Here is a 22,957-nt window from a genome sequence, read left to right as displayed (position 1 = left end):
GCTCAATGGGCCAAAATGCATTCTGTGCAGGCAAGATTCAACGATTCACTCCTTCCAGCCTGTTCCCCCATCGAGTGCCATCTAGGCTGATGTGACCCAACTCCCAATGTCCACCCTTGCTCCATATCCCTTAATCGTTTGCTTAACAAATATTCCTAAATCTTACATTTCACAGTTGTAATTCACCCAACATCAATTCCCACTTGTGGAAGAGTTCCAGACTCTTACTGTGAAGGAATGTTTCACCACTGCTTCCAAAAGACATGACTCCCTAGTCCTACGCCCAGAGTCCTCACCACCAGTGAGGCGGGAGACACTATCAGTTATGATCAGTATCACAACTTCAAGCAAATGATCTTTTAAATAACTAAACTGTCAGGAGTACAATTCCCGCTATTAAATGAGAAGATTTGGAATAGAATATACCATTCAGCCTATTGAGTTTGTTCGCCATTCGATCGTGGCCAATCTATTTTCCCTCTGGTGCTAGAATCTCTCACTACTGGAAACATCCTCTCTGAAGTCTGAAGAAGGGTCTCGACCCGAAACGTTGCCCATTCCTTTTCTCCATAGATGCTGCCTCACCCGCTGAGATACTCCAGCATTTTGTGTCTAACATCCTCTCCACGTTCACTCTATCTAGACTTTTCATTATTAAATAGACAATGCAATGGGTGTTCAAGATCAAGACATTTACTCAGCATCTGTCAAAGCGCATTAGTCTCCAGTCCAGCCAGAAGGCCTGACAACTTCACAGGAATTAACTCAGGCTGGGACAGTGAATGCAGTGCAACCATGGATAGCATTATCAGGAGCAACAACAGCAGAATCCTCCTGCAGTCACTTGTGGACTCGCTGGTGCCTCCATAGACCAGCTGACTGAGTAAATCCCTTCCCACATCTAAAACAGGTGAACGGCTTCTCCCCGGTGTGAACCCGTTGGTGTGTCCTCAGGCTAGATGACTGGGTGAACCCTTTCCCACACTCGGAGCAGATGTAGGGCCTCTCCCCGGTGTGAACTCGCTGGTGCGTCTTCAGATCCGACGACTGAATAAACCCTTTCCCACACTGGGAGCAGGTAAAAGGCCTCGCTCCGGAATGAACCTGCAGGTGTATCACCAGGCTGTCTGACCGGCTGAACGCCTGTCCGCACTCGGAGCAGGTAAACGGCCTCTCCCCGGTGTGAACTCGCTGGTGAATCATCAGGCTGTACGACTGAGTGAATCCCTTCCCACACTCGGAGCAGATGAACGGTTTCTCCCCGGTGTGAACCCGAAGGTGCTGCTGCAAATGAGACGAGCGGGTGAATCCCTTCCCGCACTCGGAGCAGGCGAACGGCTTCTCCCCGGTGTGAACCCGCCGGTGCTCCTGCAGATGGGATGATTGACTGAACCTCTTCCCGCACTCGGAGCAGGTGAACGGCCTCTCCCCGGTGTGCAGGCGTTGGTGCCTCTGCAAATTGGATGGATGGTTAAATCTCTTCCCACACACGGGGCAAGTGAACGGCCTCTCCCCCGTGTGGACCTGCTGGTGAGTGCAAAAGCTTGACGATTGAGTGAATCCCTTCCCGCACTCCGAGCAGGTGTACGGCCTCTCCCCGGTGTGAACTCGCTGGTGCGTCACCAGGCTGGAAGACCAAGTGAATCCCTTCCCGCACTCAGAGCAGGTAAATGGTCTCTCCCCGGTGTGAACTTGCTGGTTTTCCGCAAAGCTCGAAGAGTCGGCGAATCCCTCCCGGCAGTCAGAGCAGGTGAAAGGCCTCTCCCCAGTGTGAACTCGCTGGTGATTATTCATCAGGCTGGGTGGTCCATTGAATCCCTCCCCACACACGGAAGAAGTGAATGATTTATTTCTGTTACAAACCGGTTGTGGTCTCAACAGATCTGATGACATTTTGAGTTCTTCCCAAACTTGGAGCAGATGATGTCCTAACTCCAGTGCTGGTGTGTTGCCTTGGGATTTAAGGATCAAAAGAAAACTGGAAATTTCATTCCAGACACAGAACAGATGTCCATTTCCAATTCGAAAGGGGAATTGCTACTTTTTCAAGGGTCAGCCATACACTTTGATCTATTGCTTTTCATCAACAAAATGTTTGCTCTTTCCTTCTCAGAAGCAAAGATAATTTCAAATGTCTCCCTCAAAGTCAGTTCATTAAAATGATCCTCAAATGCTGAACAAGCATATGGTTTCTCGCTGGTGTGCCTGGCATGCCATCTTCTCTGACTATGTGACTGGCCAGAGATCTTTCTATCATCAGTGCTTTCTATTATTAGTCCAGTGGTCTCAATGTCGTTGGTCATACTGCAGTTTGTAATCCCTTCTCAGACATTCTCCAGGAAATCATCGTCTCTTCTGTATTCAAATATTGTCGATATATAGATGCTGGTGAACTGACAGTGAAGATCTGAATATGGGATTCCCGTTAACAAATCCTCTTCTAATTATATCCTTTAAAAAAGAATTTATAAAAGACATTATTAAGTATTGCATTTCAGACATGATAATTTTAGTCTTAACAGTGAGCTGTGACTTAGTAGCACTGTTATCTCCGCTGGAAGATTGGAGACTTAATTCCAACTCCAGAAAGAACAAAACAAAACCAAGCCCAATACTCAATGCTGGCGGATTACCACACTGTTGGTCGTAACATCTTTCACAAAAGTCTCTAAACAGCATGGAAACAGGCCCTTCGGCCCACCATCAGTTGTATGTTACACCAGTTTCTGATCCACTCCCACAATTGGGGCAATTTACAGAGGCCAATTAACCTACAAAACCGCAAACCTTTTAGATGGGAGGGAGGAAACCCGAGGGAAACCCAAGCGGTCATAGGGAGAACGTGCAAACCCCACACAGACAGCTTCCGAGGTCAGGATTAAACCCGGGTCTATGTCTCTGTGAGGCAGCAGTTGTTCCACCCACGGCGCCTCTGTGCCGCCCTGTGTGGTTGCTTCCAAAGGACAACAAATTGTGTTTTTATTCCCAAGATCTCAGAATAAATGTAAGAGATGAAGAGCTTTGGTAAGATAGGTAATTCTCAGCACAACAGAGGAACCTCAGAAGAAATCTGACATAGTGCTAAATATCATTGTGCCTGGATGGAGTAAATTAAGGGGCAAGAGGCAAAGGATAAGGAATGAAGATAAAGAACACACAAGGAACTACAGATGTTGCAATCTTGAGCAAAACACAAAGTGCTGGAGCAACCCAGTGCCAAGGCAGGGAAATGGACAGATTACATTTTGAGTCGGGTCCTTTCTTTGGATTCAGAAATGGAGATAACAGGAGAGCCAAAAGTAAGAAGATGAAAACAGTTCTTTACAACATGTTAAATGTTGTGGTGTATCCGGGTGGTTCTTACAACCATATATCATGAAGAACCCTTCGAGATGGTGGTAGTGTACTGGAGCCTACTAGGGAGAAGGCAATTCTGGATTTAGCGTTGTCTAATGAACCGGATTTGATAAGGGAACTCGAGGTAAAGGAGCCATTAGTAGGTAGTGACCATAATATGATGTTTTAATCTACAATTTGAGAGGGAGAAGGGTAAATCGGAGGTGTCACTATTACAGTTGAACAAAGGGGACTATGGAGCCATGAGGGAGGAGCTGGCCAAAGTTGACTGGAAAGATACCCTAGCAGGGATGACAGTGGAACAACAATGGCAGGTATTTCTGTGAATAATACAGAAGGTGCAGGATCAGTTCATTCCAAAGAGGAAGAAAGGTTCCAAGGGGTGACCGTGGATGACAAGGGAAGTCAGGGGTGACCGTGGCTGACAAGGGAAGTCAGGGAAAGTATAAAAATAAAAGAGAACAAGTATAACATAGCAAAGATGGGTGGAAAACCAGAGGATTGGGTAACTTTTAAAGAGCAAAATAAGATAACTAAAAAGGCAATACGGGGAGAAAAGATGAGATACAAAGGTAAACTAGCCAAGAATATAAAGGAGGATAGTAAAAGCTTATTTAGGTGTGTGAAGAGGAAAAAATTAGTTAAGAACAAAGTTGAACCATTGAAGCATTGAAAAGGTGAATTTATTATGGGGAACAAGGAAATGACAGATGAGTTGAACAGGTACTTTGGATCTGTCTTCACTAAGGAAGACACAAACAATCTTCCTGATGTACTGGTGGCCAGAGGATCTAGGGTGACGGAGGAACTGAAGGAAATGCACAATAGGCAGGAAATGGTGTTGGATAGACTGATGGGACTGAAGACTGATAAATCCCCTGGGCCTGATGGTCTGCATCCGAGGGTACTTAAGGAGGTGGCTCTAGAAATCGTGGATGCATTGGTGATCATTTTCCAATGTTCTATAGATTCAGGATCAGTTCCTGTGGATTGGAGGGTAGCTAATGTTATCCCACTTTTTAAGAAAGGCAGGAGAGAGAAAGCAGGGAATTATAGACCAGTTAGCCTGACATTGGTGGTGGGGAAGATGCTGGAGTCAATTATAAAAGATGAAATAGCGGCACATTTGGATAGCAGCAGCAGGATCGGTCCGAGTCAGCATGAATTTACGAAGGTGAAATCATGCTCGACTAATCTTCTGGATTTTTTTAAAGATGTAACTAGGAAAATGGACAAGGGAGAGCCAGTGGATGTAGTGTACCTGGACTTTCAGAAAGCATTTGACAAGGTCCCACATAGGAGATCCATGGGCAAAATGAGAGCACATGGTAGGGTGCTGGCATGGATAGAAAATTGGTTGGCAGACAGGAAACATAGAATAGGGTTTAACTGGTCCCTTTCAGAATGGCAGGCAGATACTAGTGGGGTACCACAAAGCTTGGTGCTGGGACCGCAGCTATTTACAATATATATTAATGATCTGGATGAAGGGATTAAAAGTAACATTAGCAAATTTGCAGATGACATAAAGATGGGTGGCAATGTGAACTGTGAAGAGGATGCTATCAGGACGTGGGGTGCCTAGGACAGGTTGGGGGAGTGGGCAGATGCAATTGAATGTGGATAAATGTGAGGTTATCCACTTTGGTGGCAAAAACAGGGCATTGTAGTCGAAGGGCAGCACGCTCACATGCTGAGGTCAGGGAGGTTTCAGCGTTAGTCGTGGAGACGGATTGGGTTGCTGGAGCAACTAAAGCAACCTGCGTCTCCTGTAGACCGGACGCCCCTCCATCAGGCCAAGCCAAGCCTGCGGATCGGATGCGACCTGTAGCAGCACGGAGAGGCAGAGCAGCAGTGGAGGACACCAACACATCTCCTGACCCATGCAACTTCCACCCTGTGCCGTTGCCAGGACATCAGGCTTTTGTGGCCTAGCTAAGATTTTTACATTTTTATTTTAAATTTGGATTTGAAGGCTACAAGATTGTGCTTAAAATATGGCATTCTCTGTGCAGATTCGGTGTGGTCTACTCTCTGTTTACACTCTTGTACCTAGTATGATTGTGCCTAATCTAGAGCAAGATTGTCACTGAATTGTATGCAAACAAAAAATGTCATTGCACTTGTGTACACGTGACAATAAAGGACCATTGGCCGATTCATCGGGATTTATTCACAAACCACCTCAATCAGGCACAATCGATGCCTGCGTAGCTGGCCACAAACACGCACCCGCCCAAAATTGTGTAATGTGTTCAGATTCGCCGCCCTGCTATAGGAAAGATGTTAAGTTGGGCCACTGGAATTCTTGCCATAGAGGGAGTACATAGAAGGTTCACCAGACTGATTCCTGGGATGTCAGGACTTTCATATGAAGAAAGACTGGATAGACTCGGCTTGTACTCGCTAGAATTTCGAAGATTGAGGGGGGATCTTATAGAAACTTACAAAATTCTTAAGGGGTTGGACAGGCTAGATGCAGGAAGATTGTTCCCGATGTTGGGGATGTCCAGAACAAGGGGTCACAGTTTAAGGATAAGGGGGAAGTCTTTTAGGACCGAGATGAGAAAAACACTTTTCACAGAGTGGTGAATCGCTGGAATTCTCTGCCACAGAAGGTAGTTGAGGCCAGTTCATTGGCTATATTTAAGAGGGAGTTAGATGTGGCCATTGTGGCTAAGGGGATCAGGGGGTATGGAGAGAAGGCAGGTACGGGATACTGAGTTGGATGATCAGCCATGATCATATTGAATGGCGGTGCAGGCTCGAAGGGCCGAATGGCCTACTTCTGCACCTATTTTCTATGTTTCTATGGAAAGAGTGTATTTCTGCAGTTCCTTCCTGTACAAGAGTGTATTGAAGATTTACGAGGCTGTTGCCAGGACTTGAGGGCCTGAGCAATGGAGGTTAGGCAGTGTTGAACTTTATTTCTTTCAGCGCAGGACGATGAGGGGTGATCTTATAGAGGTGTATGAGGGGGATAGATAAGGTGAATTTACCCAGAGGACAGACATCAAAACCACAGGACATAGGATTAAGGTGAGAGGGAAAAGATTTAATAGGATCCTGAGGGGCAATATTTTCACTCAGACGGTGGTGGGTATCTGGAACAATCTGGCAGAAGAGGTGGAAAGAAAGAACTACAGATGCTTGTCAGGCACAAAAAGCTGGAGTAACTCAGCGGGTCAATATTCAAATGGACACAAAGTGCTGGCATAATTCAGCACGTCAGGCAGCATCTCCGAAGAATGTGGATAAATGACTTTGGGTCAAGATCCTTTCTCAGCCCCGCCCCCTCTCCGGATGATCAGTCCTTAGAAGGGCCTCGACCTGAAATGTTCTCCAGAGATGCTGCCTGACCTGCTGAGACTTTGTGTCCTTTCGTGCAGAGGAAGTAGTAGTCCACTGCCCAGTCCATCACCGGCTCTGACCTTCCTTCCATCGAGGGGATTTATTGAAGTCGCTGCCTCAAAAAGGCTGGCAGTATCATCAAAGACCCACACCATCCTGGCCACACACTCATCTCCCTGCTACCTTCAGGTAGAAGGTACAGGACTGCAACGACCAGGTTCAGGAATAGCTACTTCCCCACAGCCATCGGGCTACTAAGCCTGGCTCGGACAAAACTCTGAACATTAATAACCCATTATCTGTTATTTGCACTTTATCAGTTTATTTATTCATGTGTTTTGTAGTCAATGCCTACTATGATCTGTTGTGCTGAAGCAAAGCAAAAAATTCATTGTCCTATCAGGGACACATGACAATAAACTCACTTGAACGTGAACGTGAAGCAAGTACCTTTTACAACATTTAAAAGACATTCGGACTGGCACATGGGTAGGAAATGTGTAAAGGGACGCAAAATGCTGCAATAACTCAGCGGGCCAGGCATCATCTCTGGAGATGGAGAATATGCATGTCAAGTTTCGGGTTGGGTCCCTTCTGCAGACTGGGGGTGTGCGGGGGAGGGAAGAGTGCAGGGACAGGAGGCAGGACACAGCCTGGTGGATGGACAAGGGGGAGGGGTTTCTTCAGATAGGCATATGGATGAAACAAAGACCAGAGAAGTCGTGAGACAGGAGGATTTGGAAGGATATGAGCGGCGGGGACAAGTTGGGCCGATTTGCCTGTTTCCACGCTGTGTGACTCTATGACTCCCCGCGTCCCAGCGAGCGACGCGTTTCTTGAACCGGGCCTGTGGAAAACGCAAGGAACTCGCCCGGGGGATAATGGTCAGGTCTGAACCAGCATGGCTGCCCGCTGTGTTTCTGCAGATCTCCTCCCATGGACGATGGCTGCGCCTCCAGCTCGCCCGCCCGCACCAATTGAACCCACACCCCAGTCCCCAGCTCCTACCTCCACACCACCGTCGCTGCCCAGGTCACGTCCCTTCCGCTGTGCACATACGCTGCACTCTTCCTTTAATGTTGATAGAGCACTTACTTAACCGCAGAGGCTTCTGGTCAATGGTGTCCTCCATTGATAGGAATTTAGCTGTTGGCTTTAAATGACACCCATCTCGGTCTCACGTCCCTCAAAAAAACTCCCAAATGGAAGGACTGTAGAACAGCAGACACTACAGGTGCCGTTTTCCAAAAAAAAAGACACAAGGTGCTGGAGTAAATGAGCGGATCAGGCAGCATCTCTGAAGAACATGGATAGACACAAAAAGCTGGAGAAACTCAGCGGGACAGGCGCATCTCTGGAGAGAAGGGATGGGTGACGTTTCGGGTCGAGACCTCTCTTCAGATGTCGTTTCGAGTCGGCACCCTTCTTCGGACCAAAGATAGTATATTTGCTTAGGAAGTAGATAAAATTGCTGGAGAAACTCAGCGGGTGCGGCAGCATCTATGGAGCGAAGGAAATAGGCAACGTTTCGGGCCGAAACCCTTCTTCAGACGTTGCCTATTTCCTTCGCCCCATAGATGCTGCCTCACCCGCTGAGTTTCCCCAGCTTTTTTTGTCTACCCTCTAGTTCCATGTTATGCCACTTTCGCATTCGGGGTAATTTAGAGATGAATGCTTTTCAGACCACGGTGGTGCAGCGATAGATGCCTTAGAGCACTGACTGCGCCAGAGATCCGGGTTCAATGCCGACTGCGGTGTTGTCCGTACGGAGTTTGTACGTTCTCCCCGTGACCGCGTGGATTTTCTCCGAGATCTTCGGTTTCCTCCCACACTCCAAAGACGTACATGTTTGTAGATTAATTGGCTTGGTATAAATGTAAATTGGCCCTAGTGTGTGTAGGATAACATTAGTGTGCGGGGATTGCTGGTCAGTGCGGACTCGGTGGGCCGAAGGGTCTGTTTCCTCGCTGTATCTCTAAAACTAAAACTCACGTGTGTTCACCGTATCCTTGCAGCGCTCTCTTCTGGTTGATTACTGGGCAAACACCTCATCAGTGGTTATCTCGCGTAGGTCGGAGTGAGTAGAGTAGCGATTAAATTTTGAAGTGGGCCTTTTTGACCAAGCTGAGAAGATCTAGTTGCTCAATCCCCTTTTTAAATAACTTAACTTCTAATAGAGAGTGCCTCTTTGGAATGTACACAACTGCATCTTGTATACTCACTGCTTGAACGTATAAATGGAAGTCGCTCACAAGAGAATGACAACATTTCCTCTGAACATACTGATGATGCGTGTTCGAACTTTTCGTACATTTGCTTTTGCCTCGGATCTCCAGCTCCTCTGGTTCAGTGTTGGGCTCCAGAGCTCTGTGTGATTTTTTTAAATGTTCTTCTTGTGATCTTTTTAAATCTCTCCCTGCACGGGAGACCCGACCTTTTCTTTGTCGGGTCTCCGTTGTCGTTGGGGCTGCAACGAGGAGCGGCCTCCAACAGGAAGACCGGGGCTCTGGTTCTGACTACTCACCTCACCGTCGCGGAGCTGGCCGAGTCCAGAGCGGGTGGAGCTGTGGTGGACGCTGCTGCGACCCGACCCCCGGAGATTCGAGGCTGCAACTGCGGGTTTGGCGGACGGCACCGGGAGCCCGCGGGTCCCTGGAGGGAGACCGCTTTTCGGGGCTTCCGCAGCGGCGACTTCTCCCGCCCGAGTTGCGGGGTTGAAGAGCACCTGGAGCGGGGCCTTACAGCACCGCCCCGCGCGGCTTGGAATGGCCGCGGGAGTTTGCGAGCGCACGCCGGGGGCTCTAACATCAAGACCCGGTGTGCGACCTTGCATCACCCGGCGTGGCTTAAATGGCCACGGGACAATTCGCCATCGCCCGCCGGGGGCTTTGACTTTGACTCTGACATGGGGGGGGGAGAGTGCAGTGGAGAGAAAAGTTTTTTTGGCCTTCCATCACAGCAATGTGATGGATGTTTATGTAAAAAATGTTGTGTCTTGGGTCTATTTGTTTGTAATGTATGGCTGCAGAAACGGCACTTCGTTTGGACCTCAAGGGGTCCAAATGACAATAAATTGAATTGTATTGTATTGTATCACCCAGGATTATTCTGGGTAGACCAGTTTCCTCACAAACCGCAAATTCGTGCAGGTCGGGAGGTTAACTTCCCACAGCATTTCGAGAGGATTTGTGTTTCGGAGCAAGGAGGTCCTTCTGCAGTTGTCCAGGGCCCTGGTGAGACCACACCTGGAGTATTGTGTGTAGTTTTGGTCTCCTAATTTGAGGAAGGACATTCTTGTTATTGAGGGAGTGCAGCGTAGGTTCACCAGGTTAATTCCCGGGATGGCGGGACTGACATATGATGAAAGAATGGGTCGACTGGGCTTGTACTCACTGGAATTTAGAAGGATGAGAGGACACCTTATAAAAACATATAAAATTCTGAAGGAATTGGACAGGCTAGATGCAGGAAAAATGTTCCTGATGTTGGGGGAGTCCAGAACCAGGGGTCACACTTTAAGAATAGGGGATAGGCCATTTGGGACTGAGATGAGGAAAAACGTTTTCACCAAGAGAGTTGTGAATCTGTGGAATTCTCTGTCACAGAAGTCAGTGGAGGCCAATTCACCGGATGTTTTCAAGAGAGAGTTGGATATAGCTCATAGTGCTAACAGAATCAAGGGATATGGGGGAAAAGGAGGAACGGGGTACTGATTTTGGTTGATCAGCTATGATCATATTGAATGGCGGTGCTGGCTCGTAGGGCCGAATGGCCTAGTTCTGCACCTATTTTATATGTTTCTGTTTCTACAGCAATTTTCCCAAGTGTTTTGGTGAGTGACAGAATCTTGGGGGGGGGCTGATAGGAATGTAGAGTCAGAATGAACAGTGTGGATGCAGGCCCTTCAGTCAGGAGAAGCGAGCAGTTAGGTGTTGTATTTGGGTTGCCCTTTCTGAAGGGGCAATGGAAGCAGATTATATTTTAAAGCAAACATTCGGTGGATCTAATTCAAGAATCGAGAACTAGGATCACAGTCTCGGGTAAAGAGATTGGCCATTTAGGACTGAGAGGAGTCAACGTTTCTCTGCAGAGGTGACAGTCGGCTAAAACGGATGCACGTTGGGAGATTATAAATCGGGGGATACACGGGTCAGCTGGTAGAGGGGGTGAATCGCGGGATCAGTCGGGGACTTAGTGAATGGCGGAGCCGGCTCAAGGGGCCACATGACCAACTCCTACTTAGATTTCCGCTCCCAGACTTCACACCAACTAGAGCAAGGCCCTATCCTCCAGCGGCCGCTTGCATGTGAGGAACTATACATATAACACAATTCGACAGGCGGGGTGGAGAGGGGCGGATATGCTGGCAGGCACCAGCTGGCCCAACTGGACTCTTCCCACAGCAGAGATATTGAGGCCTGAGGCAGAGCATTTAACATAAAACGGATTTATTGGCAACAGATTCAGCATAGTAAACCGCAATCCAATGAATAACGTCAGCAAAAGCAACATAAAAGAACCCCCAAAAGCCAGGAAGTGACAAGTGAATGAATGAATACTTTATTGTGACATGTGAGAAGTCACATGCGAAATTCTTTGCTTGCCTACTCAAGGTATTCAAATTGTCGTGTGACGATCTCTGAAGTGACAAGAGAAGATCTCTCAGGTGCGAAGGAATAGGCGACGTTTCGGGTGGAGACCCTTCTTCAGACCTCGACCCGAAACGTCGCCTATGAAACTTCGCTCCATAGATGCTGCCTTACCCACTGAGTTTCTCCAGCACTTTTGTCTACCTTCGATTTTCCAGCATCTGCAGTTCCTTCTTAAAAACATGAACATGATCGATGGTGGGCGCGGTTTATGTAGACTTTCAAACGACCAATCAATAACTGTAGAATGCAATGTCTGGGATGCTGAGGTATTTAAACAGCACAAGCATTTAAACATTTCCTTTGGTGTGCACACGTTGGTGTCTCCGCAGATATAATGACTGAGTGAACCCCTTCCCGCACTCAGTGCAGGTGAACGGTCTCTCCCCGGTGTGAACTCGCTGGTGTTTGACCAGATCAGGTGCGCGAATGAATCCCTTCCCACATTCTGAACAGATGAACGGCCTCTCCCCGGTGTGAACTCGTTGGTGGGTCACCAGGCTGGACGACTGAGTGAAGCCCTTCCCGCACTCGGAGCAGGTGAACGGCCTCTCCCCGGTGTGAACGCGCTGGTGAGTCACCAGATCTGATGGTCGGGTAAATCCCTTCCCGCACTCTGGGCAGGTGAACGGCCTCTCCTCGGTGTGGACCCTCTGGTGGGACAGCAGGCTGGACGACAGGCTGAATTTCTTCCCGCACGTCGAGCAGACGAATGGCCTCTCCCCGGTGTGAAGCCGCTGGTGGCTTCTCAAGGCGGACGAATCGGTGAACCCCTTCCCGCACTCCAGGCAGGTGAAGGGCCTCTCTCCGGTGTGGACCCGCCGGTGGGTCAGCAGCGAGGACGACCAGTTGAATCGCCTCCCGCACTCGGAGCAGGGGAACGGCCTCTCGCCCGTGTGAACCGGCTGGTGCCTCAGTAGGTGAGAGGATTCGGCGAAGCCCTTCCCGCATTGGGAGCAGGTGAAGGGCCTGTTGCCAGTGTGGACCCGCTGGTGTCTCAGAAAGGAGGATAACCAGCTGAATCCTTTCCCGCACTCGGAGCAGGTTAACAGCCTCTCGCCGGTGTGGTGTGTTGACGGGTCACTGGGCTGGCGAATGGCCTTCCCATAGTCAGGGCACTGGGACGCTTCCATCGCCGCGGACACTCAGGTTTGTTAGACAGGAGGGTCAATCTATGACTTCCTACCAGGTCCCATGGCAGCTGAATGTGCCACCCCGTCCGGAGCTCAGGTTAAATCTGAACACGGGGCCTGGACCCTAGGAGAAGCCGTGCAGGGGGGGGGGACTGCAGATGCTGGTTTAAACAGAAGATAGACACAAAACGCTGGAGCAATTCAGTGGGCAGTATCTCTGGAGAGACGTTCCCTACTTCAAAACCCTGGCCGCGGATGGAGCGATGCGATTTCCAGATGCACCGCTGGGCCCGCCCTGGGCCAGCACCGTTCAGCACCGGTCAGCACCGTTCAGCCCCGTAACGTCCGGCTCCGCTCCGGTGACCCGGGGAGGGGAATCTCCCGCTTTGTCCTGTCCCACCAGTCTCTCCCAGGGTGCACCGCGCGTCCGGCAGAGCGCATGCGTATCTGCCGGCACTGGGGCCGGCGGACCGCTTGCTGGAGCGCGGGGTGTTCTGGGTACTCGCGGCGGCCATTGATCAGCTGAGAGAGGGCTGTGCCTACCTGACCGAACAGCGAGCGACGGCTGCGCTGGAACGATGCCGGGAGAAGCTGTGTTCAATGAGTTGTTCAAAATGTAGAAACAAGGAACTGCTGTAGGTTTGCACTAAAATGCATAAAGTGCTGGAGTAAAGCAGCGGGTCAGCACAAAGTAAGTCCAGTCTGAAGAAGAGTCCAGACCCGAAACGTCATCTACCCATTTTCTGCAGTGATGTTGCTTGACCCGATGAGTTACTCCAACACAGTTACAAAAGTCCCCAGAGGAGTTGCTTCTGTTAACCATATACACCCGCTCAGTGTATGTGACTAGTGGTGTGCCTCATGGTTCGGTGCTGGGCCCGTTACCGTTTGTCATCTACATCAATCTACATGAATGCAGATCAATGTACATCAATTATTTGGATGAGAACATATTAGCAAAACAAGATTAGCAAGTTTGCTGATGATACAAAAGTGGGTGGTTTTGCAGATAGTGAAGATAAATGTGAGGTTATCCACTTTGGTGGCAAAAACAGGAAGGCAGGTTATTATCTGAATGGTGTCAAGTTGGGAAAAGGGGAAGTACAAAATTATCTGGGGGTCCTTGTTCATCACTCACTAAAAGTAAGCATGCAGGCACAGCAGGCAGTAAAGAAAGCAAATGGCATGTTGGCTTTCATAAGTATACGAGCAAAGAGGCCCTTCTGCAGTTGTACAAGCCCCTAGTGAGACCACACCTGGAGTATTATGTGCGGTTTTGGTCACCAAATTTGAGGAAGTAACATTCTTGCTATTGAGGGGTCTCACTAGGGCTGATCCAAGATTTCAAGTTACAACTCCCTCCCCGCCGGGGGCCGTGGCCAGAAGGGTTTATTATCACTTTTTCCACAGCGCCAGAGACCCCGGTTCGATCCTGGCCGCGGATGCTGTATGTGTGGTCTCTCTGTGACCGCGTGGGTCTCCTCTGGGTCCTCTCCCATCCGAAAGACTTACGGCTTTGAAGGTTGTGTAGGGAGGAATTTCAGATGCTGGTTTACACCCAATATAGACACAAAATGCTGGAGTAACTCATTGTGTCAGGCACCATAGATGACGTTTCGGGTCGACCATTCCTCAGGGTTCTGAAGAACGTCACCTATTCCTTTTCTCGGGAGATGTTGCCTGATCCGCTGAATTACTCCATCATTTTTGTGTCTACCGTCGGTGGGTCTGAAGAATGATCTCTCGTGCTGTGAGGCTGCAGAACGTGGGTAGGAGACGTTTCGGGTCGAGACCCTTCTTCAGACGTCAGGGAATAATTTGTGTAGTCAAGCGATCTTTTGTGTTAGATGCGTTACATTAAAAACATTAACCTAGACTTCCTTCAGTCCCAGTACTCTTATCTTTTCTAAAATAAAGGGGCATAAATAGTGGGCAGTATTCCAAGTGCGGTTTCACCAACCCCACCCTCCTCCCCTGTATCTTGTTGTCATACTTCGCTATTTCTTAAACTCTCCCTATTTTATTTTGGTGATCCCTGTTGTTTTGTAATCCACGTCCCAGCTGCCACACCGCCCACATCTCGTGTTTGTCACCGTGCTATTTCCGGCTTTCCCTTCTCCGACGCTTAACAGTCACTGTCTGCGGTAGACAAAAATGCTGGAGAAACTCAGCGGAGGAGGCAGCATCTATGGAGCGAAGGAATATGCGCCGTATTGAGTCACTATCTGTGGATTATTTTAGGAGATCCCGTGACCGGGCAAAGAGCTACTTAAAACAAGCAACTATAAAACAATGCAGTAACAAGGAACTGCAGATGCTGGTTCACAAATAAAAAAAACAAAGTGCCGAAGTAACTCAGCGTGTCCGGAGAACATGGATGGGCAACGTTTCGGGTCGGGACCTTTCCGAATGCTGCCGGACCCGTTGAGTTATTCCAGCACTCTGTGTCTTTTTTTTCTGTAAACCCAGCATCTGCAGTTCCGTGTTTCTACATCCAAGATAGAAAAATAGGTGCAGGAGGGGGCCATTCGGCCCTTCGAACCAGCACCGCCATTCAATGTGAAAAAGCAAGTTTGCACGCAAACGTTCTCTCCACACCCCCCCCCCCCCCACCCCTCCCCCCATCTATTTAAAAAAGGGTCCTAACCCGATGCTGCCTGATCCATTGAGCTACATTGTCTGCGAAGGGCGCTCAGCATCGCTAAGGACTGCTCTCACCCCAACCACAGACTGTTTACCCTCCGACCATCCAGAAGGCGCTACAGGTCTCTCCGTTGCCGTTCTTCCCTGCGGCTACACTACTCAACACTGTACTTCGGTGACTGCCAATCACCCCCCCCCCCCGGTCACTCCTCCCATCAGGAAAAATAATAATTGCACTACTATGACTGTATGCACGTAAATATATTTATTTATTGCTCATATTCTATGTCGCTCTTCTAGGGAGATGCTAACTGCATTTCGTTGTCTCTGTACTGTACACTGCACAATGACAATAAAGTTTGAATCTGAATCTGAATCTGAATCTACACCAGTACTTTTTTTATTTTTCTGCAAAGCCAGCATCCGCAGTTCCTTGTTTCGACATTCTAACTTTAAAGTAACTTTGCAGGGCACACATTTTTCCAGCTTCCTCTCCCAGTCCCAGCGAATCTGAAGAATGGTCCCGACCAGAAAGGTGGCCTCTCCATGTTGTCCAGAGATGCTGCCCGGGCGCTGGTTCCTCCAGCACTTGTTGTCTTTCTTTGCAGCTGACAGAAGGCGAGGGCGGGCTGGTGAATGCCGCGCATGCGCAGCGCCGCCACAGGATCCGGATGTTCGCCGGTTGCACAGGGGGACAGCGGCGACGGGGGGGAGGCTGCGCTGCCGGCGTCGCTTTCCATCTGCTAGGGACACAAGCTACCGACCCAGGAGCCTTGAGAGCCGACCGGGATCCCGGTGCGGTGGACGGGAGGGTGAAGCCGGAGGAGAAGCAGAGTGGAAGAGCGCGGCGAGTGGGGGAGGGGCGCGTCTCCGCCGCTGCCGCTGCCGCAGATACAGCGGTTTCTGGCACGCGGGTGCTTCTGGGTAAGACGGCGGCCATTGATCCACCGGGACCAGCGGCGGGGCTCAGATTACAGACCGTGCCTGGTAAGTATGCCCCATGGTCTGACTCCGCCCAGCACCCGATATTCAAGTTGATGGAAGCAACGGCAGAAGATCGAGCCAAGCTCGGCATGAAAAAAGTGAGTTAATTTCACCTTTTCATTCACATCAGTCTGGAATAAGGATTTCGGCCCGAAACGTTGCCTATTTCCTTCGCTCCATAGATCCTGCCTTACCCGCTGAGTTTCTCCAGCACTTTTGTCTACCTTCACCTTTCATTGATCAGTTCGTTTATCCATTCAATCATCCATTCATTTAAATAGTCGGTAATATTTTTACATTTGTTTATCTAACCCGCGAATCGTCTTGCTTGAAGAGGATCCTTGATCTGAAAGCTAGAAATGTGGCGCAGCGGAAGAGCTACTGCTCAGAAGTCTGAAGGGTCTCAACCTGTAACATACCCCATCTCTTTTCTCCAGATATGCTGCCTGGCCCGTTGTGTTACTCCAGCATTTTGTGTCCATCTTTGCGTTTTCAAATTTCTGTACCTTTTGTCCGATGGGGGAGGGGAGAAGAGGGAGTGACTGGGGTGAGACTGGTAACTTTGATTGTGCTGGTGGCCTTGCCGAGACAGCGTGAGGTGTGGATGCTGTCGATGGAAGGGTGTGACTTTGATGACTGCATTCTTTTTCCCCCCCAAGGTGATGGAGGATTCACAAACGGGAGACTCGAACCGAAGCTCAGGCGAAGACCTGCCGGAGTCGCTGCTCCCTTCGGGATCTGAGCCGAGCCGGCTTTCGGACGCGGAGGCCAAGGGCCCGGCGGACGGCGGGGGGAAGTGGTTCCCGTGTTCGGAGTGCGGGCAGGGCTTCGGTCGGGCGTCGCAGCTGCTGAGGCACCAGCGCAGCCACAGCGGCGAGAAGCTGTGGAAGTGCGCGGACTGCGGGAAGGGCTTCAACTACCTGACTCAGTTGGGGATCCACCGGCGCGGCCATGCCAGGGAGAGGCTCTTCCCCTGCCCAACGTGCGGCGAGGGATTCGCCCTGTCGTCCGAGCTGCAGGAGCACCAGCGGGCCCACAACAGGGACAAGCCCGTCAACTGCCCCGTGTGCGGGAAGGGTTTCACCCGCTCCTCCTCGCTGCACATGCACCAACGCAGCCACACCGGCGAGAGACCCTTCGCCTGCTCCGAGTGCGGCAAGAGGTTCAGCCGCTCGTCCAGCCTCCTGACGCACCAGCGGGTCCACACCGGGGAGAAGCCCTTCACGTGCCCCGAGTGCGGCAAGGACTTCAGCCAGTCGACCAACCTGAGGAAGCACCAGAGGGTCCACTCGGGAGAGAGGCCCTTCACCTGCCTCGAGTGCGGCAAGGAGTTCGGGCAGTCGACCAACCTGAGGAAGCACCTGAAGGTCCACACCGGGGAGCGGCCCTACTCCTGCACCGAGTGCGGGAAGAGGTTCACCCGCTCCTCCTCTTTGCTTACCCACCGGCGGGTCCACACTGGGGAGAGGCCCTACGTGTGCCCGGAGTGCGGCAGAGCCTTCAGTCATTCCTCCAACCTGCGCACTCACCAGCGGATTCACAAGTGACTCGTTGTTACTCCATTAGAACTGTAATTATATCCACGGATGGACCACTTTCACGCCCCAGGTTGGGCTCATTCTGCTGATGGTAAATCACCTGTAACTGGACTGGAATTACACTGCCCTCCATAATGTTTGGGACAAAGACCCACCATTTATTTATTTGCATCTGTACTCCACAATTTGAGATTTGTAATAGAAAAAAATCACAAAGTGCACATTGTCAGATTTTAATAAAGGCCATTTTTATACATTTTGGTTTCAGCATGTAGAAATTATAGCAATGTTTATACATAGCCCCCCCCCCCCCCCCCCCCCACACACAATTTCAGGGCACCATAATGTTTGGGACAGCAATGAAAACAAATGATAGCAGTTATGTTTAGTATTTTGTTGCATATCCTTTGCATGCAATACTGCTTGAAGTCTGCGATTCATGGACATCACCAGTTGCTGGGTGTCTACTCTGGTGATGCTCTTCCAGGCCTGTATTACAGCCATCTTTATCTTATGCTTGTTTTGAGGGCTTATAAAAGGCATGCTCAATTGGGTTCAGATCGGGTGATTGACTTGGCCACTCAAGAATTGACCACTTTTGAAAAACTCCTTTGTTGCTTTTGCGGTATGTTTGGATCATTGTCTTGCTGTACAATGAATTTTGAGGCATTTGTTTGAACTTGAGTAGATAGGATGTGTCTATACACTTCAGAATTCATTATGCTACTACCATCAGCAGTTGTATCATCAATGAAGATAAGTGAGCCAGTTCCTTCAGCAGCCATACATGCCCAGGCCATAACACCCCCACCACCGTGTTTCACAGATGAGGTGGTATGCTTTGGATCTTGGGCAGTTCTTTCTCTCCTCCATACTTTGCTCTTGCCATCACTCTGATATGTTCATCGTCGTCTCATCTGTCCACAATACCTTTTTTTCCAGAACTGTGGTTGCTCTTTAAGTGCTTCTTGGCAAACTGTAACCTGGCAATCCTATTTTTGCAGCTAACCAGTGGTTTGCATCTTGCAGTGTGGCCTCTGTATTTCTGTTCAATTAAGTCTTCTGCGGACAGTGGTCATTGACAAATCCACACCTGACTTCTGAAGAGTGTTTCTGATCTGTCGAACAGGTGTTTGGGGATTTTTCTTTATTATGGAGAGAATTATTCAGTCATCCACTGTGGAGGTCTTCCATGAACTGCCAATCCCTTTCCAATTAGTAAGCTCACCAGTGCTCTTTCTCCTTAATGATGTTCCAAACGGTTGATTTTAGTAAGCCTAAGGTTTGGCTGATGGCCCTAACAGTCTATTCTTGTTTCTCAGTCTCATAATGGCTTCTTTGACTTTCATTGGCACAACTTTGGTCCTCATGTTGATAAACAGCAATAAAAGTTTCCAAAGGCGATGGAAAGACTGGAGGAAAGACTAGGTGCTGAGAGCTCTCTTATACCTGCATTAGGGAGGCATTTAAACACACCTGAGCAACTACAAACGCCTGTGAAGCCATGTGTCCCAAACATTATGGTGCCCTGAAATGGGGGGGGGCTATGTATAAACACAGCTGTAATTTCTACATGGTGAAACCAATATGTATAAAAATACCATATAATAAAATTTGACAATGTGCACTTTAACCACATGTGATTTTTTTTTCTATTACAAATCTCAAATTGCAGGGTACAGAGGGAAATAAATAAATGATGGGTCTTTGTCCCAAACAATGATGGGGGGCGCTGTAAATGTTCTTGACAAATGCCGAATAAATCGCCACCCTTTGAAATACCCGGTCAGTTGTCTGTTTAACAATGGGGAGTGTGGGAGGGTTGTACTCCTGACATGTTTAGAAGGAATTAAGAGGATCAGTTTGTACTGCAGCGGTGGAGTTACTGCTTTACAGAGTCTGAAACTCCAGGTTAGATGCTGACTACTGGTGCTTGTCTGCATGGAGTTTGTACGTTTTCCCTGTGACCTGCGTGTGTTTTCTCTGGGTGCTCCGGTTTCCAACCACTCTCCAAAGACGTACAGGTAGGCTAATTAGCTTAAATTGAAAATTGTCGCCAGTGTGTCTAGTGTTGCATCATGAATTCCAATTGCATTGTTTTGTATCTTCTTCTTCTCTAGCCTTTGCCCATCCGTCTGCCAATCGACCCCCACCCCCTCACCTGCATGCACCCATCACTCATCAAGCATTCTCCTGTTTCCACCCATCTTCCAGCATTCTCCGCTCTCCCCCCACATCAGCCTGCCTAAGGGTCCAGACCCGAATTATGATCTGACCATTCTGTCCGCAGATGCTGCCTGACCCTTTGAGTACCTCCTGCATATTATGCCCTGCACATGACCCCAGCATCTGCAGTTGCTAGCTTCTCATTGTTGTCCATAGACACAAAAAGTTGGCGGTATCTCTGGAGAGAAGGAATGGGTGACGTTTCTGGTCGAGACGTCTGAAGAAGGGTCTCGACCCGAAACGTCACCCATTCCTTCTCTCCAGAGATGCTGCCCGTCCCGCCGATTTACTCCAGCTTTTTGTGTCTATCTTTGGTTTAAACCAGCATCTGCAGTTCCTTCCTACACACTTCTCATTGTTGTAAGTGGGAGCTTGATGATAAATCTCCTGTTACTGGGCTGGAATTAAATGCCCTTGACAAATTCGATGCCGCGTTGCGTTTGTTTTACCTGTGCTCTCTGCAAGAGGAAGGGCGCGCGCGGCGGCGGCGGCGGCGCCGTTGCCATGGCAACCCGTGCCGGGGACTGGGAGCCCCGGAGCGCATGCTCGGTCTCGACACCGCGCCTGTGACTGTGCTGTATGACAGAACCAACCTGACCTGTTCAATCATAAGGTCAAAAGTAATAGATTCACCACTCTCTGTGTAAAAAATGATTTTCTCATCTCGGTCCTAAAAGACTTCCCTTTTATCCTTAAACTGTGACCCCTAGTTCTGGACTTCCCCAACATCGGGAATAATCTTCCTGCATCTAGCCTGTCCAACCCCTTAAGAATTTTGTAAGTTTCTATAAGATCCCCCCACAATCTTCTAAATTTTAGCATGTACAAGCCGAGTCTATCCAGTCTTTCTTCATAAGAAAGTCCTGCCATCCCAGGAATCAGTCTGGTGAACCTTCTCTGTACTCCCTCAAGAATCCCGCAAGAATGTCTTTCCTCAGATTAGGAGACCAAAACTGTACGCAATACTCCAGGTGTGGTCTCACCAAGACTCTATACAACTGCAGTAGAACCTCCCTGCTCTTATACTCAAATCCTTTTGCTATGAAATGTCTCCTCATCTCCTTCCTAAAAGAGCGTTCTTTAATTCTGTGACATAAAGCTATGACCTCTAGTCCAAGACTCTCCCTCTAGTGGCAACATCCTTTCCACGTCCACTCTATCCAAGCCTTTCACTATTCTGTATGGTTCAATGAGGTCCCCCCCACATTTTTCTAAACTCCAGCGAGTTTAGTGCAGACAAACGATTATCATAAGGTTAACCTACTCATTCCTGGGATCATTCTTGTAAACCTGCTCTGGACCCTCTCCAGAGCCAGCACATCCTTCCTCAGATATGGTGCCCAGAATTGCTCACAATATTACAAATGTGGCCTTAGCAGCGCCTTATACAACCTCAGCATTACATCCCTGTTTTTGTATACAAGCCCTCTTGAAATAAATGGTAGCATTGAGTTTGCTTTCTTTACTATCGACTTGCAGATTAACATTTTTGGAATCCTGCACCAGCACTCCCAAGTCCCTTTGCACCTCCAATTTCTGGATTCTCTCCCCATTTAGAGAATTGTCTACGCCTTTATTCTTGCTCCGAAAAATTATGACTCCACACTTTGCTACACTATATTCCATCTGCCACTTCTCTGCCCCCTCTCCTGACCAAGTCCTTCTGCAGAGTACCTGCTTTCTCTACACTACCTGTCCTTCCGCCCATTTTCGTTTCATCCGCAAACCTGGCCACAAAGCCTTCAATCCTCTCGTCCAAAACGTTAATATACAACGTGAAGACTAGCGGCCCCAACATCAACTCATGCGGAACTCCGCTAGTCACTGGCAGCCAACCAGAAAAAGCTCCCTTTATTGCCACTCTTTGCCTTCTGCCATCCAGCCAATCTGCTATCCATGCTAGTATCCGCCCTTCGATACTGTGGGCTCTCATCTTCCTTCACAGCCTCACGTGTAGCACTTTATCAAAGGCTTTCTGAAAATCTAAGTTTAACAACATCCAATGACTCTCCTTTGTCTGTCCTTCTATTTACTTCTTCAAAGAATTCCAGCAGATTCATCAAGCAAGACCTCCCTTTCACAAAGTCATGCTGACCTTGGCCTATTTTATCATGAACTTCTTAGTACTCCAGAACCTCATCCTTTATAATGGACTCTAAAATCTTACCAACCACTGAAGTCAGACTAACCGGCCTATAGTTCCCACTATTCTGCTTTGCTCCCTTGTGCAACGGGGTAATATTGGCAATTTTCCAATCATCTGGTACAACTCCTGTGTGTAGTGATTCTTGAAATATCACTGCCAATGCCTCGACAATCTCTAAAGCCACCTCTTTCACAAGCCTAGGCTGCAGTCTAGCTTCATGCCAGCACAGTGGCTGGGTTGAGAACAGGTGAAGTTGGCACAGCAGGTCAGTTTTGATGAGATTGTGGTGCCTGGAGCTGAATTTCTAAGAATGTGTGAAAAGAAAATTGTCTTAGTTTTTGTTCAAAAAAGTTCTAGGAGCAGAATGAGACCATTTGGCCCACCAAATCCACTCCGCCAATTAATCATGGCTGATCTATCTTTCCCTCTCAACCCCATTCTCCTGCCTTGCCCCCATAACACCCGACACCCGCACTAATCAAGAATCTGTCAATCTCTGACTTAAAAATATACATTGACTTGGCCTCCACTGCCGCCTGTGGCGATGAATTCCACAGATTCACCACCCTATGACAAGAAATTCCTCTTCATCTCTTTTTCTAAAAGTCTGTGGGAGAGCCTAGGGCCTCTGGTCCTAGGCTCTCCCACGAGTGACAACATCCTCTCTACATTATTCTATCCAGGCCTTTAACTATTCGGTAAATTTCAATGAGGTACCCACTCATCCTTCTAAACCCCAACAAATACAGGCCCAGTGCCTTCAAATGCCCAACATATGTTAACTCAATCATTCCAGGGAACAATTTTTCAAAATTTTGACCCGATTTCAACTTGTAATATTTCCTGAGCCTGTGACCTAATTGTCAGCTGCAAAAAGGAGTAAATGTACGAATGAACAAATCGTCGCCTAACCATGCAACTGACTGACTT

The 22,957-nt window shown here is 48.8% G+C and overlaps 3 protein-coding genes across 5 annotated transcripts in view; 2 read left to right on the top strand and 1 right to left on the bottom strand.

Annotated features, from left to right (window-relative positions):
* LOC116981634 (zinc finger protein 420-like) overlaps positions 1–17,863 on the top strand; it is a 36,994-nt gene extending 19,131 nt beyond the window's left edge. The window contains exons 5-8 of the mRNA XM_033034720.1: positions 1,583–1,666; positions 11,814–11,929; positions 15,742–16,215; positions 16,777–17,863. Of these exons, the coding sequence (XP_032890611.1) occupies positions 1,583–1,666; positions 11,814–11,929; positions 15,742–16,215; positions 16,777–17,664 (1,562 nt within the window). The 3' untranslated portion in view covers positions 17,665–17,863. The remainder of the gene's footprint in view (positions 1–1,582; positions 1,667–11,813; positions 11,930–15,741; positions 16,216–16,776) is intronic.
* Positions 1–22,957, top strand: part of LOC116981574 (oocyte zinc finger protein XlCOF15-like) — a 293,177-nt gene that overhangs the window by 252,827 nt on the left and 17,393 nt on the right. The window lies entirely within an intron of this gene.
* LOC116981545 (zinc finger protein 239-like) lies at positions 343–12,895 on the bottom strand. Of its 3 annotated transcripts, XM_033034636.1 has the most exons (3): positions 11,700–12,895; positions 7,538–7,543; positions 343–1,798 (listed from the first exon to the last, which is right to left on the bottom strand). In XM_033034636.1, the coding sequence occupies exons 1-3, from the start codon at positions 12,488–12,490 to the stop codon at positions 841–843; spliced, it is 1,755 nt and encodes a 584-aa protein (XP_032890527.1). In that variant the 5' UTR covers positions 12,491–12,895; the 3' UTR covers positions 343–840. The 3 variants fall into 3 exon arrangements, with proteins under 3 accessions (XP_032890527.1, XP_032890528.1, XP_032890526.1); XM_033034637.1 differs by lacking the exon at positions 7,538–7,543 and having other exon boundaries at positions 343–1,779; positions 11,672–12,895; XM_033034635.1 differs by lacking the exons at positions 7,538–7,543; positions 11,700–12,895 and adding an exon at positions 7,717–7,797 and having other exon boundaries at positions 343–2,451.

Source organism: Amblyraja radiata, chromosome 15 (genome assembly GCF_010909765.2).
Source record: "Amblyraja radiata isolate CabotCenter1 chromosome 15, sAmbRad1.1.pri, whole genome shotgun sequence".
Classification (NCBI taxonomy): domain Eukaryota; kingdom Metazoa; phylum Chordata; class Chondrichthyes; order Rajiformes; family Rajidae; genus Amblyraja; species Amblyraja radiata.
This window is presented reverse-complemented; position numbering and strand designations above follow the sequence as displayed.

Excerpts from the sequence above, each read along its gene's own strand:
- LOC116981545 (XM_033034637.1), bottom strand. The coding sequence starts at position 12,490 with ATGGAAGCGTCCCAGTGCCCTGACTATGGGAAGGCCATTCGCCAGCCC. Across the intron at positions 1,780-11,671 it reads ATCTGCGGAGACACCAACGT|CGAGTTCACACTGGGGAGAG; the intron begins GTGCACACCAAA and ends AATAATCACCAG.